This window comes from Odontomachus brunneus, unplaced genomic scaffold (assembly GCF_010583005.1).
Source record: "Odontomachus brunneus isolate Ranch 3 - 2012 unplaced genomic scaffold, Obru_v1 Obru_scaffold_007, whole genome shotgun sequence".
NCBI classification, from domain to species: domain Eukaryota; kingdom Metazoa; phylum Arthropoda; class Insecta; order Hymenoptera; family Formicidae; genus Odontomachus; species Odontomachus brunneus.
In genome coordinates, this window is record NW_022639457.1 from 3,393,797 (window position 1) to 3,412,250 (window position 18,454).

Genomic DNA, 18,454 nt, shown 5'->3' on the forward strand with positions numbered 1-18,454 from the left:
CTCTCGCTCTCTCTCTCTCTCGCTCTCTCTCTCTCTCGCTCTCTCTCTCTCTCGCTCTCTCTCTCTCTCGCTCTCTCTCTCTCTCGCTCTCTCTCTCTCTCGCTCTCTCTCTCTCTCGCTCTCTCTCTCTCTCGCTCTCTCTCTCTCTCGCTCTCTCTCTCTCTCGCTCTCTCTCTCTCTCGCTCTCTCTCTCTCTCGCTCTCTCTCTCTCTCGCTCTCTCTCTCTCTCGCTCTCTCTCTCTCTCGCTCTCTCTCTCTCTCGCTCTCTCTCTCTCTCGCTCTCTCTCTCTCTCGCTCTCTCTCTCTCTCGCTCTCTCTCTCTCTCGCTCTCTCTCTCTCTCGCTCTCTCTCTCTCTCGCTCTCTCTCTCTCTCGCTCTCTCTCTCTCTCGCTCTCTCTCTCTCTCGCTCTCTCTCTCTCTCGCTCTCTCTCTCTCTCGCTCTCTCTCTCTCTCGCTCTCTCTCTCTCTCGCTCTCTCTCTCTCTCGCTCTCTCTCTCTCTCGCTCTCTCTCTCTCTCGCTCTCTCTCTCTCTCGCTCTCTCTCTCTCTCGCTCTCTCTCTCTCTCGCTCTCTCTCTCTCTCGCTCTCTCTCTCTCTCGCTCTCTCTCTCTCTCGCTCTCTCTCTCTCTCGCTCTCTCTCTCTCTCGCTCTCTCTCTCTCTCGCTCTCTCTCTCTCTCGCTCTCTCTCTCTCTCGCTCTCTCTCTCTCTCGCTCTCTCTCTCTCTCGCTCTCTCTCTCTCTCGCTCTCTCTCTCTCTCGCTCTCTCTCTCTCTCGCTCTCTCTCTCTCTCGCTCTCTCTCTCTCTCGCTCTCTCTCTCTCTCGCTCTCTCTCTCTCTCGCTCTCTCTCTCTCTCGCTCTCTCTCTCTCTCGCTCTCTCTCTCTCTCGCTCTCTCTCTCTCTCGCTCTCTCTCTCTCTCGCTCTCTCTCTCTCTCGCTCTCTCTCTCTCTCGCTCTCTCTCTCTCTCGCTCTCTCTCTCTCTCTCTCTCTCTCTCTCTCTAGTCTCCGACATATTGACATATTTACACGTGTGGAGTTTCGTGAATTACTCTAGTCGCATGTGTGATTGTTGATAGCTTCAACGAGATAGGATATCAGAATGATCGCTGCGCGAACGTGCGGCTCGCGTTATTCAGGAAGGAACCAGCCGACAGTTCTTCTGTCCTCTTATTGATAATCCATCCAATACGCTACAGATTGGTTCGTTTCTACCTATAAAACGATCCATATGAATTTTCCCTTTACACTCAACTGTGCGAAGAGTCGCAGCCGCGTATCGGCCAAGTGTCAAGCGTGATATCCTGAGAATTCTAATGAGAAACACCACAAATCGGATCGTACCGTTCCCATTCTTGCTTCTGAGTCAGATGTCTCGAGCCGACCAATAGTAGCTCTACTTGATTTCTCTCAGACGTGAGATTCGAGGTATTTCGTCATTAGAATATCACTCTCGACACTTGACTGGTGTCTGACTGGCGTCCTTCGCTCGCGGACGCCCCGTAATCATGCAGACATAAACGATAACAGAACTTCTTAAACTCGACCTCGAGGTGCTATCGATCGTGCCGAAAGTGGTCGCTCGCGAGGCGAATCCTCGAGTATCGCGGAAGTACGTTCGCGCGTGTTCCGTGCACGATATCATGGGAGATTTTTGGACGTCTGCGGTTCGATGTACCGCGACGTGCGGTTCGTTCGCGTGCGATCTCCGCGAATAGACGCGCACGGCGTGTGCTCGGGGTGACGTAGGAATTAGCCGAGAGAAAGGGGCGGGACGGATGGATGGGTGGGATGGATGGATGGATGGATGGATGAATGGATGAATGGATGGATAAATGCAAATAGTAGATGGAGAGGAAAAAAGGGAGAAAGCGAGCGTCGTAATTATCACGCGACAACACTGTTGCAAATTGCAAATCATTAAAAAACAACTCACTCGCATGCTCGCTCGCTCGCTCGCTTGTTCACTCACTCATTCACTCACTCACTCACTCACTCACTCACTCACTCACTCACTCACTCACTCACTCACTCGCTCGCTTCCGCTCGCGTCGGTTTGCGAAAGGTTAATGAGTGTTCGCGGGCATGCGGCAAATCGAATATCGGAAAAGTGATCACGCGCTCAGTTCTGCTTGCACACACACACACATACATACGTACGTATCAGTCGGTCACATTCGCGCGCACGGGAACATGGAATATTTTAAGATTACGTTAAAACTATCCGATCTCCGGCTGGCGCACAGCCATCTTCGGTCACGTCGTGCGGCGGTTTCGTGCGAGATTTACGAACATAATTAGCCCAGGCACACCCTCATCATCCACTGGCGAATCTAGGGAGCCTCCCTCTCGCCTGGGAAGTTCGATTCGTTCTTTTCTTTCTCTCTCTCTTTCCCTTTCTCCAATAGTTTCGCGAGAGATGATCGTTCACGCTCACCTTCGCCGATTGCCTTTTGGGTATCGTGCCCGGCGAAGAGATCGCGTCAAGTGTAAAGTACGTACGAAAGGTGTAAACGATAATTATAGTACAGTTTCGAGAGTACAATTCGCGTCGTTCTCGCGCGTCGACGGTGTCGGGGGAGTTTTTCTTTTCTTCTGGATCCGCACGCGCGCGCGTTGCTTTGATCACGGAGGAGCACGCGAACTCGCGCGGCATACAAACTACGCACGGTGGCCGGTCCCCGCCGGCTTTAGAGTAAGGGATTTTTCTGCATACGCACACGTACAGGCACACACATACATACTGACTAGGCGGTAACGTTACAATGACAATAAGTTGTATTATTTGGTGACACCTGGTAGGGTATGTGTGCGGTGTGTCGGTACTGTCTGCACACGTCGGTAGCGTTACGTTCACGTGCGATGAATTCGGCGCTCTCACGCACGTCAGCACACATACACACGCACACACGCATGACGCGCTTACGACGAAACACGTCACGACCAGGCTGCGTCTTCGTCGTCGTGCGCTTTTGTGACTTAGTCCGCGCGATTTCTTACGACGATGTTATGCACTAAACTCCTTTGACTCTGCATCACCATTCACCATCACCGTACGCAGGTGTTTGGTCGAGGTCTTGCATACACACACGCGCGCACGCACGCACGCACGCACGCACATCGATAGGCGTATTGTACAAAATGAACCGTAGTTTAAGGGCAGACGCGACGTCATGATCGTCGTATTGTCGAGACCAACTAAACAACTAAACGGCCTTGTATAAGTATACAATATTTACATACGAGAGAAGTAGTCCGCTTGGCAACCGAGAGTCCGTCGACATCAGGCCCAGAGCACAGAAAAATGTAAGCAGTAAAAACTTCAGCAGTAAGCAACCGCAGTCGATTATTCCCCTTATGGTTCACGGGGAAAATCATTGGATATCACTTTCCTGAATATGGTTGTCACAACCAAATATTAGTGTTATTTTTCGCCCACGCTTAGCATAAGATGCTTGTAATAAGCATAGTGTGCTCTCAGTGATAAAATCAAACCCTACGGATATCTCAACAATAGTATTTGTTCTGCGGAGTACAACGGAGAGATAGCAACATTCCTTCGGTTAAGGCAAATATGTGTGTGAGGATGTACGTGAAGCGTTCAAACAGTGCGCGGTCTAATACAGCGCGAATTTAACCCAATTTTTATTACCGTATCTCAGAACGATCCTTTACTAGGTTAAATGTGACGATGCAGAGCGATCTGTCGATTAGTCTTTGACAGTGCCAAAGTGAACAGTGCCTCGAGTGTTCCTGCACGTTATATTGTTTTGACTGTTCCCTTGTTTGTGGAGTGAAGTGAACTCAGTAGATCCAGCTTTCATCGACGGTTATAGATCGGTGCTGAATGTCCTCCAGACTTGTGGCGCGAAATCATGCCAAAAGGTGGTGTGAGAGACAATGAAATTGTTGAGTCTTTGCTCAAACGCAGGATTCATTGCTCGAGAGTTCACTTTGGCGTACTGTCAAAAACTAATCGACAGATCACTCCATATTATATAAGTGCTGTCGTACTTAATCTAATAAAGGATGGCTCTGAGATACGATAATAAAAATTCGGCCAATTCGCGTTATCTTTATGTTAGGCCACGTATTTTTTGAACGACCCACGTACTAATTGAACATTTACGTATTATGAGAATTGTGAGAACTGTATAAATGGACACGTAACAACTTTTAATGTCGAATCTATTAACTTGCTATTGCCCTCGTTCGGCTGACGAACGTTAGTGCTCTCGAAATGTCGCGCCTATTATTAATTCAATTGAAATGGGAATTTCATTATTATTGCATTAATAGCTTCATAAAAACGAGTAGATGTATTAAAATATTGATTTATTATCGATTCATCGAAGTAAATTTAGTAACAGCGCGAGTGGCATTAACTTGACGTATTTATTCTCGTTATGAGCGCGCGCTAACACTGTCATAGTCTATTAATAAAAGTTATACGAGCTAAATTAAAAACGACTATGCGAATATAATTTAAAAGGCTGTAAGTGAAAGCCATCAGAGCCAACTGTTGAGTCAACTGTATATAATTAGAAAAGAAAGTTTCAACTACTGAGCATTCGCCTCATACGAGAGCAATGGAGAATTGAAACTGAAATCATATAAAGAGAATGGCTAAGCTCTCATAAGCTCATAACTCCATTTTTTGGCATTTGAAATTTGAAATTATGTTTTGATAACATTGTAGTTATCAAAATAATACGCCTTGCCATTTGGGGAAAAATGGCAAAAGGAATTTCGTAACCAACATACGGCGCTTTTGACGGTCCATGTAAGCATTTTATTAGAAAATGTTGATAAAGTTTTCTGCAGTTTCCCCTTTACCAATGCAACGAATATTCGTATTCATAATGTTGGTTATAAATCGGGTTTGCAAACACATAAAAAATGATTTCACTGTGATCAGCAAATCACTATTGAACAATTCTGTTAATTACAACGAAATTAGTCGACGATCAAGTTAATCGGAGCTTGATGAAAGAGTCATTCTAAATTATTAATATTATTAGCATTTATTATTCAAACACTCCGTATTATTAAAGACTTTTATCTCTCTTTCATTCCTTACAACATTCCCTATAAGTTTCTCTCTCTTCTTGTAAGGGTCCCAACGATATCATTTATTTCGACAGAATACGTATCTTTCTGGGCCATTTTCTCCCAAATGGTGTGGCACACATCACTTTGATACTTATATATCTTTAATCTATTCATGAATTGCTACAATTTTATAAAAAAATAATTTATGATTTCGAATGTCGTGAAATGGGGCCAAATTTGGCCGCGCTCCTCCCCTCAATCATACAATGTGTGGATGTGGCAATCGTAGCAATTTTCTACGTGTCGCGGCATAATAATCGACTGCAGCAGGTCAGCTTGCCTGCTGCTGCTTACGTTTCTCAGTGTGCCGTGGGCTTTTCCTAGTCGGAGAATGTCCGGATGAGGAGAGAGACGGTCCGTTTTTTTCGCGCACGCAACGAGGGGTGACACTGCGCTTTCGACGTTCGTTCGTGCATTGATTCCTGCGTCGAATACGCACGAATGCAGCGGGAGCGGTGTAACGTCAGCACGCGTTAAAATGCAGATTGCGCGTATCGATGCTTTCGCCATGGCCGTGCCGATTTAATCATCAAAATTAGGCTGAGGGGGCCGCGCTCTCGCGGTCTCCATCATCATTATGCGAATATTGTACGGAACTGAATATCATTAAACGATAACCGCTCGATTATTCACCATTAATTCCGCTGTTATGAACCGTCCATTAGGATCGGCCGACAGAAGTTTTCGCCGCGTTCCGCGCGAGACGCATCTCGCTTCTCCCTTTGACGCGGAATACATATCGAAATCTCGCGGATATTCCGCGGGATATATCGGAATACAGACGATCTTCGCGGGACATATGATCCTGCGGCTCGTTAATGTACTTCGCGATTTAACGTCCCGAGATCGGGTGTGCGCTAGAGAGTTGTTGCACACGCTAATTCTCTCGCTGAGCCAGCCCGCGCATCATTACGTTCGGTGATTAAAGCGCGATTTATTAACGACGCGATCATAATGAAGCGTTTTCTTTCTCCCTTCCTTCGCCGGCGATAACGATGACGATTAGAGATGGGAGATGCGAGAGGGTGAGAAAGTAAGGAGTGCTTCACTCGCACCACGTTCATTTTTCCACGTGCCTCCGGATGGAGTTGGAACTGCTAACGAGTCGTTGTCGTCGTTGTCGTGTGAGACGACAACGCAGTCGACGGCGCGCGCGCAACGTCGTAGACTTTATAAATCGTCACGTAGCAGAATCGTCGGCCCTTTCCCGCGGGGTGTGCATCGCGCTGCATACCGAATCGCGCCGATTGAAAGCGCTTCCCCGGCCCGTGCGTTTTTCTTCCCCTTCCCGCGTGTGTTCCGCGTTTTTTTATTCCCGCTGTTATTCGGCCGGCCAGATTCGCGAATCGCGCAAATACACTCGCATCCGGCCTGTAGTTATTGGACACGCGAAAAATTGACAAAACCCAGCCGGCCGAAAGCAGGTCAGTCAATCGATTCTATTGTGCGCTGATGACCGAAAACAAGAGTGCTCTGATGGACATCATGTACGACGGCATATTTTGATATTCGGCGCGTCAGCTGACATCCCGTCGGAGCATAAAGAGGGATACATTTAAAAGTCTCTCGTTAGGTGTTGCCGGATATCGACGGATTGAGGTCGGCGCTCTGGCCGAGCGACGAACGCTCGCGTGTATCGTCGCAGAGAGAACGAGAATGAAAATGATGGGGCGGAGGAAAAATAAATAAACGCGGCAGTAAACGCGCGCGGTGGATCCGCTCTTTGCGTGATGTTATCGGCCAAACCGCGACGTATTATTTCCCGGCGTTGCGCCTCCTTCACTCAGCGTTTTTCGCTTTCTTCCTCTTTCGTGCACGACCACCAGTCGCGATTTCGGCCGACGCGTAATTATGCCTCTTTCTCTCTCTTTTGCTTGACCCTCTCGCAAATATCGACCTTACGAATCGCAACAGCGAATCTCCTTCGCGAGTGTGGCCGAGGGGGAGAGAGAGAGAGAGAGTGAAAGAGAGGGAAGAGAGAGAGAGAGAGAGAGAGAGAGAGAGAGACCGTAGAGGCTTATCCATCCGAGCGGGTAGCGCGCTGATACCGGGCTGGAATAACGAAACCGCGGCACGCACCGCTTCTTTTATTTGCGTATCCCGCTATCCGAATGAAAAACGGCAACCGCCCGCTCTAAGCGTATCGCGCCTCTCCATGTTAACTGTTACGCGATTACTCGTTTTTTTCCCCTTTCTCTCTCTCTCCCTCTCTCCGCATTCTCGCTCCTTCCGCTCGCTCGCCTCATCCCATGCAGTCCCGGCATGTACGAGTTCGACGCCCACACACTCGGCATTATGCAGGCTCCGGAGCGGAATCCACCGTGCGGCCGACGCGCGCGACGCTCGCCGCTGAATACTAATTCCGCGCGTCGCGTTGAACGCAGATTCAATCCGCTCTTTGATTCGACTATTCTTGGCCTGTGAATTAAAAGCGCTCGCGGGAGCGACCTGTCCGTGCGCGCGCGAAAACGCGCTGACGATCCGCCGGCGGGAAGCGTTCCCCCGCCGCCGTTGTAACTGCATCTCGACATACATTGGATCTGTCTTTTTCAGCCGAACTAGGTTGTACTTCTTGCAAGAATGAAACGAGAATATGTCCAAGTAGAAAAATTTCCGGGAAAAACTGGAAACACTAGCCAGAGACTGGCCAGTTTTTACTGGCTAGGATTTATTGGGGAGTGACTGTTCAGAAACTGGACAAGAGAATACTTGCCAGTATTTCTTCGCTAATCATTGGCCAGAAAGTAGGAAGTAAAAAGTAAATGCTGGGCAGTTTTTCCGTCCAGTGAAAACTCGGGGAATGCTAGGCAATGTTTATGCTTGGCCGATTACTGGCTCAAAACTGGGCAAGAGAAAAGAGCAATTAAGAACAATGCTGTTACTACTTTAGTAAATTTGTACGCGAAAAGACTCTGCCTTTTAAAACACGTGGATTACATTATCTTTACATTGAATAATAAAATGTAATATTTTGCAATGTATAATCAAGCGATAAAAAGCACTGGACAGAATCTTGTACGGAAGAAGGTTTGGTTGGAAGCTGGTGAAAAGATGGCTAGAAACTGACCAGAAATCATGATTTTGACTGATTTTGACTGTCCAGTTACTGGGGAGACAAGCGTCACAAGCTTAGACTGGCCAGTAACAAGAATTGTTGGCCAGTTATAGACTAAAAAGAGGTTTCTCTTTCTACTTGAGTAATCTGGCGTTAAAGAGAAAAGGCAGCAGAGTCTTGCACCAGTTCAGCTAAAGAGAACAGGCTTACCCGTCCGTATTCGTGCTAGCGCGTAGCTCGGTGTTTCGCGCTGCGGATTCGCTTTGGCGGTTCCCCGGTTTCGCCCGGTGTGTTGCTGGTATAAAAACCGTATAAAGTTACCTTACAAACTCTATAAACTTGTAAGCGAGCTCCATCGTCGCGGAAGGTTGGGTAAAAGCGGGACGTTTAATCTGGAAGCGCGTCCGGCCGGATTTAAAAGCGAAGCGACGCGGGTCTTCCTGCGGAATGTTTCGCGACGCCGGCGCGATCGACGGCCATGAATGTATCAGACTTTATTCTATATCGCAACAAAAAGATAAGTGCGCGCCGTCCGCTACACGCACCGACACATTCCTGAACCGAAACGCGAGTCCTTTGAAGTTTCTTTTTCCGTGAGAGAGTGCTTCCGTTGAATTACTTTCGTCGCGATAGAGGAACCTCTTGGAAAGATCCGGAAATAAACTCGTGACGAGGGTGTCTTATCTCCCTTCCTCCTTGGACAGTTCCTTTACCTTCTCGTCCGACTTGCCGTCGGTATCGTCTCCCCTCGTCGTATCGTCATGTTGTCCACCTAGGAAACGCGCTTCACCGGTGGTTTAACGTGCACGTCAGCTTTGCAACGGAACACTAATTCGCGCTAGTAACGACCTCTTCGCTCCGCTCTCGCAATCGGAGCTAGGAATTATACCGAGACGTTTAGTTTTGCTCCTTAATGAGCGGCGCGCTCTTCGGGGAGATGGTCGCCCCGTACGTACGATGTGCTCCGGCGGAAGACCTGAGTGTCTAACGTAAACGGTGATGTAAACTCGAGTGGCGGATCAAGTCGGTAGATTATGCTTCCGTGTGTTTGTCCACGCGACGATGCGTTTGCTATTGCGGGTTACAGCATAATACGTTGGTTACAGGAGAATAGGAATCCGTTAATTCTGGTGTCTTTGAGTGTAAGAAAGAGAGAGAGAGAGAGAGAGAGAGAGAGAGAGAAAGGAAAGCAATTGATTCAGTGTCTTGGAGTTACTATAGAAACTGTAGTTTCTAATTTTCTCCCGGAAGCTTTGCTGAATAATGATGCGAGTGCGAAAAACGTTTTTCTTCTCGACAGAGGAAAAGTTTCAACAAGAATTGTATTCGTTCATCAGCTCAAGAGGATGTTTGACATAAGCTTTATATCTAGCACTATTTTTGCACGGTTTAGGTGTATAAAATTGTTGATGCTTATGTAGAGCGAGGATACAAATGTCAATAAATGACGGGGAGTATATTCCATGTTACATAAAAAATTGAAGAAATTTTTTACTTATAATTCTTTTCAGTCTTTTATATAACGAGATAAAAAAAAGTAGGCAACTATAAAGTTTTAATCGTATAATTACTGTAAATAAATAATCAAAATTTGTTTTTATAAGAAAATTCATTTTCTACGAAAGTATTATCAATATTTAAACGGCAATTTAAACACTTATTTAGGACATCCTAAAGTATTTTTCAAAATTTTGTCAAATTTTTTGTTATGTAGTTTTTTTTACTATATATTAATAATGTTTGAAAAACATGAAAAAATCAACATCTTCTGTTGTAAATTCAAATAAATAGTTTGAATATCTTTCATCATATTGTTCTGGGAGTTTTTTGTGTCACTAAATCCCAATCTGAGGTCAGAATTTTAAATTTTTTAAACTCCAGTGGCGGAACTAATATGAACCAGTACGTATCTTAAAGTTCTGATTCAATAATCCGAAAAATCGCCAGGTACAAAGTTTTAAGAGAATCGGTGTAATACAAAAATTTGTGGCGTAAAGGGTTGAAGATGATATTCAAGATGATGTTCATTGTGTTTGCTTGTTCTCGGGTCAGTCTAATCCACATTGTCCGGGCGGAAATCGTGCAGGTTACAGTTACCGTAACGGCACGAACAATTCGTAAAGGCGGCCGGCAAGGTAACAGCCAGAAATGAAACAATAACGTTTACTCCGGCGCAGCCCGTTGACGTAATATGAGAAAAAATGCCGCTCATTTTTAATTAAAGCCAGCTGCACGTACACGGGAGCCGCGGACGCTCCGGAAAAGCGAAACGAGAGGAAAAACGAGCACGTCCGACCAAGCGCGCACATAGAGAGAGAGTCTCGTTTGCTGGTCACGAACCGCGTTCTCATGTCGGATGCTATTATAGTAAAGAATAAAAGTGGATGGAAATACCAAGAAACGACGATAGGCACGCGCTGCATGCACCCGAACCCCCATGCGCGACCCCGCCGCGTTCACTTCCGAGTCTTTCTTTCTTTTCTTTCCAGCCTTCCTCTCTCCGCGCGCGACCCTTCGCGAGAATCACCTGAAAACGTATCGAACAATACGCCACACTGCGCTACGCAACACAGAGCGGAATGAGAACTGAGCCCGGCCGCGCAGGTTGATTCTGAATTATTGCGATGCCTCGTATGTGATCATACAGCGCGTATTACCGTAAATCAGCTGCGCCTTCGCGCAGACGAGAATCGCGACGAATTGGTCCGACAGCTCCTTAGAGCCGCTTAATCCGTCGACACGCGGCTTTATCTCGCGCAATTTCGCATCCCTACAGTAGTCAGACACGCAACGTATGCTGCGACGGTGTAAATGCCGCAAACGCGCAGCGTGGTGAGACGGTTGCCACCGCGTGATACGTCGAATCGGCTTGCCGATGTGTCGGACCGCGCGCGCGCGCGCGTTAATCCGCTGTTTGCGCGCAGCGCAGCGCAGCGCGACGCGGCAAGGGCGGATTAGCGCGAGGGAGCGTGTGTGCAAAGGCATAAAGCCAACCACCGCGCGTCCGCTCCGAGGTCGGGGAACCTCGGCGCCGACATTATGCGGCGCACCTCGCGTTCAACTTGATAAATGAAGGCAAACCGGCGAGTGTCGTTGCGGTCCGGCCAGCTCCCCGTCGTCGCCGTCGTCGTTGTCGTCCCTCCACCCCCACCCTTCCCCCGTCAGCGCCGCGCTTTTTCCCGTCGTACTCCGGAAGCAGTTGATTTCCCGGGAAGAAAGAGAAGAGAAAGAATAGAGGTGAGCGGCGGGTGGAAGGCGATGCCGGAGGAAGGGCCACTAAACGTCCACCTCCGGCAGAGGCCAAGGGTGGCTATCTGTCCGGGAAATAAGGGCTGAAGACAGGGACTTGATTATCCGGCCACGCGGCGGCATTGGTGGCGATGATGGCGGCAGTGACGACAAGAAGCGTTCTTACGCGTGGTGAGGCCATTGTACTACTCGTCGTTGGAAACTTTTTTAATCACGTTCTTCCGTTGCGGATACCGGATATTGCTCGACCCTCTTGACTCTTGCGAGTAACCAACGCGCGCGCACGCTACTCTCCGGGCTCTCACAGGAGCCTACTCAGCCCGCGCACCTCCCCGGCGCTCTCTTTCATTCATTATTCATATTTTCCAACCGTCCTTTCCACCCCTTTTGCTCCTGCGTTCGCGACAGCTCGAAGTTTTATTAATCGTTACGGACGCGCGCGCGTCGTCGTCGTCGTCGTCGTCGTCGTCGTCGTCGTCGGCCGGCACACGACGGTGGCGGGCGAAACGCGGCCGTACTGAATTATGCGTTCTTGCCCGTCGCAAGAAGTCGCTTACGAGTTCCTAAATGTGTTTTAAACCGCTCCCTGAAGCGACTATAATGGCTATTCGCGCGCGCGTTCCGATCGATCACGCTTGGAAGACGAAAAATATTCAAATGACGCACCTCCTCATTTTCAAGCGTCGTCGGGGGATCGGCGGGATCAAAGGGCCGCATAAATTTCCGCGGGATCATTTCCTAATAAAAATCAGCTTTTAGATGTTATTGCGCTTCAATGAGACTTTGTATGCGAATACGGGACGATTGCGGCGCAATTTTTGGATTTGGAAGGGATTGAACGTTCCTTCTCAGTCTTTCTTTCTTTCTCCCTCTCTCTCTTTCACTCGAAATATACGTCTGTAAGATAAATGAGGGAGGCAGAGTGTTCTGCTCTCTCAAAATGTTCAATCGCGTACGTGCAAATGTAACAAGCAAACAGAAAATATTGAAATGTTTCTCTTGACACTTGGACAAGATAATTCAGGCAGAGGTGAGGTAGAGAGAGAGAGAGAGAGGGGGAGGGAGGGAGGGAGGTTGGGGAAGGATAATAATAAAGAATAAGAGAGATCTCCCCGTAGCGCGTCTCTCACGTGTTTCGATGAAAAGCGAAGTACGTGTGGCGTAAGAAACGAATGGGACAGCAACAGCGTGAGCAAGAGTTATAGGTCGCGCCGAGCGCGCCGTGCGAAATTCGATATTATACTCGAAGCTCCCCGTGCCGTCCGCAAAGACGAATGGGCAGTTGCTGAAAAGAGCAAATTGCGAGAGCTAATTGAACCGGATGCGTCCCGCGCCTTTCACACCGGCTTGATCGATTAGGACGATGCGCTTTCTCTCTCTCTCTCTCTCTCTCACCCTCTCTCTTTCTCAGAGCTGTTATACTCGCACCGCGGCACTCTTGCTCACGTGCTGTACATGGATTGCGCGGACACGCCGGTCGACTCTTCTTCTTCATTATCCGCCCTCCACGGAAACGCTCTCCCGACGTAGGAAAATAAATTTCACTTTTTATCGAGCGATGCAGCCCCTCCGCGCGATTTCCGCTGACGCGGGCGCGACGAGAACGAGTCTGGGAAACTGCATACACAACGAATACGGGCACGGAGAACACCAAGGGGCTCTGTATATTTGACTTAATTAAGAGGATTTCATTTTAATTCCGCGGAAAATATTTTCACTCGAAGCTCTGGCGCACGCCCGGCCGGGCAGCCGCTCGTTGCTTTATAACGTATTTCTGTTAATTCCGAGGATAGAGGACGAGAGAAAGAGAGAGAAGAGGAAGTCTCTCATGCGTTTGCGAAATTTAATTTGCTTTATGACAAAGACATCAGTCGCTAGTCAAAGTCTCGAAATCCCGCGAACAGCACGGTTAAATTTTACTCGCGCGGCGCGCCTTGAGAGGCGTCGTGATTGTGAGGCGGTGTCCTATTAATACGAATATTTCTTATGGAAAAAAAGCCCTTTTTGTACGGCGCGTAAGCGCTTTGTAATGCAAAAAAATTCTCTTTCGCCTTGAATTTCAGAAACGTGCGGATATCGCGATTGGATTTCATGTAAATGTCATACGCCGCGAGCTCGGCATTGTTCTTTCGCGCTCTTTGACAGTAATTGACGATAATGCGGGAACTGACTCGTGATTACCATTGAATTCCATCATATATATAAATTCCGTTGCGCGTATGCAACCCATTGTATCGTCCCAGCCGGAACCTACGATCAAATAAAAAGAAAGCAATTCAAGAAATCGCGTTATTCGCGGTCGACCGCGAATCGCTGGCTTGCGCAGGTAGGTCAGGTCGAGATGCCCGGTGACCTTTATTTATCGCGCAATTCGACCCACGCTAGCGAGATACCAGCATTCACTAGCATCGGCTGCGAGAAACAAAACTGACGAGAGAGTCGGGATGAGCGATCTCCGATTACGCGCGTTAATCATCGACGCTATCACCTTCCGATTTCGCGGTGGAAATTCGAGATTCCGTTCGCTCGCTCGCCAGTGGCCGGAAGTGTGTCAATATTGGAACACGAGAATTAAGGATCGACAAAAAGCTTCTGCTGGTGCATGTCGCCGGAGAAGATCGGTACACGCACGCGCGTTTTGTCGCGTAACGCTGCGACGACGATGACGACGACGGTGGCCACCGACTTCGAAGCGTGTACCGGAGCGCCGTCAAAGTCGCGGTTGCATGGCAACGACTCATTCTCTTCTCGATGCACCCGTCGTCGTGCACTTTGCCAACCGGAGGTCCGTGTGTGTCGAGAGTCGGCAGACGCTTCGAGTCTGTTCGAATTAATCGCGGAAGGAAGGCGAGAGCTGGCGCGACGCGCCTCTTCCCCTTCTCGTGCTCCTCTTTTCGTTTCCCTCGTTCCATTCCTTCCTTTCGATTCTCCCAGCTCGGTTAACTGTGTACGCATGTATGTATGTATGTATGTGTGTGTGTATGTGTGTGTGTATACAAGGTGTCTCGGAAGACCCGCGCGTTTTCTCCGAGCGGAGGTATTCGAGTTTTCAGTCAGAGCGAGAAGAAAAGCACCGATTGTTTCGCGGGAGTCGCCGAATTCTAAGCGACTGAAAATCAAAGAGCGCGAGAAATGCAAATGAGTCGCGAAAGTTGTGCTACTCCGTGATTTTCGAGGGAGGGATTTCATCTCGAGGGGACTTGAATGCGAACTCCGGCCCCTTTTTGAGAGATGCGCATCCGAATGGAAGCGAAAAACACGAAGATGGAAAGTCCGGGACTATTTCAAATTCAAAGATCGCGTAATTGCGATCGTTCGAAAGCGCGCGATTTCCAGCGCCCCATCGCTCCCTCTCTCTCTCTCTCTCTCTCTCTGTCTCTCGTATTCCTTTAATGTTCCTTTTTCTTCCTCGCGTCTCGCGCATTCTAATTGTCGTCTTTCGCCTGGCTTCATCAACGACCTGGCTCCTTCTCCGCAACCGAGCGTCGCGCGCGGATCTACTCGCGAAATAAATTATCCGTGCTCGTCGTTGATGAAACCGATCGTGTTGACGCTTGTTACCTGTCGGAACTTTGTAAACTGCGACGCGTGCACGCGCGCGCGCTCCCTATCTCTCTCTCTCTCTCTCTCCCTCTCTCTAATCATTCGCATATTATTCGCGTACTGCGCTGCGTTGCCCCTTGTCGTTGCCTCGTTGCACCGACAAACAGCACGTCCGTCGTTGCAAAAGAGTCATCGTTCCGGCGCATAGTCAAAAGAGCCGCCGCGCGTATCTACCTCGTCGTGGATTTCGTGACACTTCGGACACAATGTTCACGTAACGCCTAGCGGAAGTACCTCTCTCTTGCTCACTCGCTCGTTTTCTTTCACTCATTCACACATACTCTCTCTCTCTCTCTTCCTCTCGTTCATTCTCTCGCTCTCACTTTCTTCTCTTCCACTCTCCTCACTCTAAAACGTTTCCCGACTTCCTTCTCCTCGAAGAAATGCGCGATGGAATGGAACAATTAGTAAAGTAGCAGACACAGGCAGAGTAGAAGAGAGTACAGCCTCGGTTGCTTGGCCTGACCGCCGTGCTGCATTGCCGCGGGATACTCTCCTGAAACAGAGGGCAACACTTAAATTTTCTGAAAACCTACGGCGGCCCCCTCCCCCTTCCTCCTTTGGTGTCTCGTGCTTTTTCCCCGTTGCCATCTTCCTGCCCCTCGTTGTTCTTTTTGCCGCTCGACCGGAATGCGAATGTCGAGCGCAATTTAGCTAATTATTTTCCCGTCCTTAATTGGCGCGGGGTTCTCTCCGTAGACCGTGGTCTCTTGCGACGCAAGGGGTGGGGCGGGGTAAAATTTTCGTGCGGCAAGAAAGGTGGTAGTTCTCTATCTCGTTGGTGTATTTTACGTTTTTCGCGATCTTGAATACACACGCGATCGATAACGCTCCGCCGCGACTTGTTAACTCTCACGATTGCCTGTTACTTGGGAGCGGAACGGAAGCTCGGAACATTGTCCTCGCATCCTGAATTACTCACCGTTGAGTACGTGTACGGTGATCGATTTCGGTTGAGCATTACTGGGGTTACAAGTGTACCGTCCGGAGTCCGACGGCTTTGCTTCTTGCACCAAGAGGAAGCTCGTCGTGGTCTCGCCCTTCTCCGTGACTACGGAGATGCCACCTCTGGTCGAGTCGTAGCTGATTATCTGAAACAGAGATCGAGCGATCGTTCTGAGGACGGGGCTCTGATATCACCTCGAATCGAACGGGAAGCCGGAGGTGGAGCGGGATACGAGTGAGAAATCGGCTAACCAACGCCAGATACAGTTTTTATTGGATGGCCTCGGCGGCTATTGGCTAGAAAAAAACGACGCGGAGATAAGCTCGTCGAAGGACGACTCCCTTTCAGTTCGCGGGGAGCACTGACGAGGGTGGAAAAAAATACGACGTTTTCCCCCCGGCGAGAGTTCTTTCCCGCGTGTTCTACAGAATCGACGATCGGAAAGGGGTTGTAAAGTACGGTATCGGGACGACCGGTGATACCAGAAAGAGAGAATGAAAGAGAGAAAGAGAGAGAGAGAGAGAGAGAGAGAGAGAGAGAGAGAGAGAGAGATAGCTTTACCCCGACGTTCTGTGCAAATTGCTTCGGCGGCGACTTATGTCCCGAGGATATTTTTCCGGGATAAATATTATTCCGGATACGCGCGGATGATTTTTGCCGCGACAGATGAATGGCAATTCGCTCCATTCCGCGTAATTTCGCGCAGCTTTTAATTGCTTTCTCGAGTTACACTAGATGTCGAATCGTCACTATCCACAGCGAACGCGTGTCGTACTTTTTAATTATACTAAATATAGGAAATATCGGGACAAATCCGACAGAAATCTCCGTTGCATTTTGTTGGAAAAATTATTTGATATATATCCAATCAGCATAAATGTCAAAAAAAGTCTCAGAGACATCCCAAAGACGTATAAATCAAGAGGATAATCTTTCAGATGTCTGTAGGGTGTTTTTCAGGTATTCACACGCTATATGGATACATATATATACAGGGTATTCTATTTTAAATAATACATTTTAATATTTCTTCTGTAACTCGTTATAAACAAAAATTTTTTAGACAAAAGTTTCATATTCTGTAAATATTCTCAAAAATATTAAAATAAAATGTAAAATATGTCTCAGAAAATATTTATGACAATTTTACTCTAATATTTTTATACGCAGAATAATTAAAGGATTTATAAATATTATATTAACAAAACTATGTGATTCCACTTAAAAATTTCAATCTAATCTTAATATTTGTCACGCAAGGTCAAACTGATTTCGTTGCTTTGTGCTCCTCTCCGAACCATGCAACTTTTGTTTGTGACGAGTTACAGAAGAGATATTAAAATATATTATTTATAGTTGAACATTCTGTGTATGTATACAGGATGTCTCACACTCTCCTCCGAGCATTTTATGGGGACGTAAAATGGGTTGATGTGAACATGTAAAAAGTAAAAGTCCTATACCGTTTTGCGATATTCGCAATAATTATCGAGATATTAATTGTAGAAAACTTGTAAATGATCATGCAGAATATGGTAAATGAGTTATAGTAGCGACGACTGCCGTCGTGTACTTTAGATCAAATTGAACAAAAAAGTCCTCTACCATTTTGCAAATAATCACATAGATTTTTAATTATTAATTATATATAAAGAAGATTATTGCACGATTTTGCGTGATAATGCACTCATTCGGTTGAGGACCGCTCAAATGGTAGACTTTTTTGTTCAATTTGACCTAAAGTATAAGTACACGACGGCAGTCGTTGCTATTATAACTCATTTACCATATCCATATGATCATTCACAAATTTTCTACAAATAATATCTCGATAATTATTGCGAATATCGCAAAACGGTATAGGACTTTTATGCTCACATCAACCCATTCTACGTCTCCACAAAATACTCGAAGGAGAGTGTGAGATACGTTGTATATATACTATATATAAGAGAAAACTCATACTTATTTGATTTGTTGCGACACCATGTTACGCTTTCTTATGAGAAATGAATTCATTTGAGGCTAGAATTATTATCAAGGTATAATAAAGACTTTCTGATAACCAGTTACCGTTTTCCGCGCGTTTGAACTGGAGAATTGAACATGATGTCCAAACGCTAGTGGTATACTCGTCGCGAGGCACTGGCGAACGCCGTGTTTATCCTACGTCTGTTCCACTCGACGATGCTCGTCACGAGTGTCGTTTCAAACGCGCGCGACCGGCAGGGTCCACGCTCGGCGGTGCAAGTGTACTGAAAGGAACAAGGAGCGAAGAGTGTCGCGAAAGCCGAGAAGGATTTTTAAATAAATAATCCCCAGCGCGCGCTGGAACCACCCTTATAGCGCGACTGTGTGCTTACGTTCCGTCTGAGAGGCACGTAAGCCTTCTTAAGGGAGCAGGGAATCGTGGAACATCCCTCACGTTGTTGGATATTCACTTCTCGGCTGTGTGTTTCGACGTTAAGTCCGAACATCACCACGGATGTGGATA

The 18,454-nt window shown here is 47.6% G+C and overlaps 1 protein-coding gene and 1 long non-coding RNA gene across 4 annotated transcripts in view; one reads left to right on the forward strand and one right to left on the reverse strand.

Moving 5' to 3' along the window:
* The window catches only part of LOC116854026, a 92,626-nt gene that overhangs the window by 39,804 nt on the left and 34,368 nt on the right, over positions 1 to 18,454 (forward strand). The gene's annotated exons all lie outside the window — the stretch shown is intronic.
* Positions 1,149 to 18,454, reverse strand: part of LOC116854025 (lachesin-like) — a 471,144-nt gene continuing 453,838 nt past the window's right edge. For 2 of the 3 annotated variants that reach the window (XM_032835484.1, XM_032835485.1), the window contains 2 exons: positions 15,937 to 16,105; positions 1,149 to 15,510 (listed from right to left, as the gene is read on the reverse strand). In XM_032835484.1, coding sequence (XP_032691375.1) covers positions 15,419 to 15,510; positions 15,937 to 16,105 — 261 coding nt within the window. In that variant the 3' untranslated portion in view covers positions 1,149 to 15,418. The remainder of the gene's footprint in view (positions 15,511 to 15,936; positions 16,106 to 18,454) is intronic. The other variant, XM_032835486.1, reaches the window with a different exon arrangement.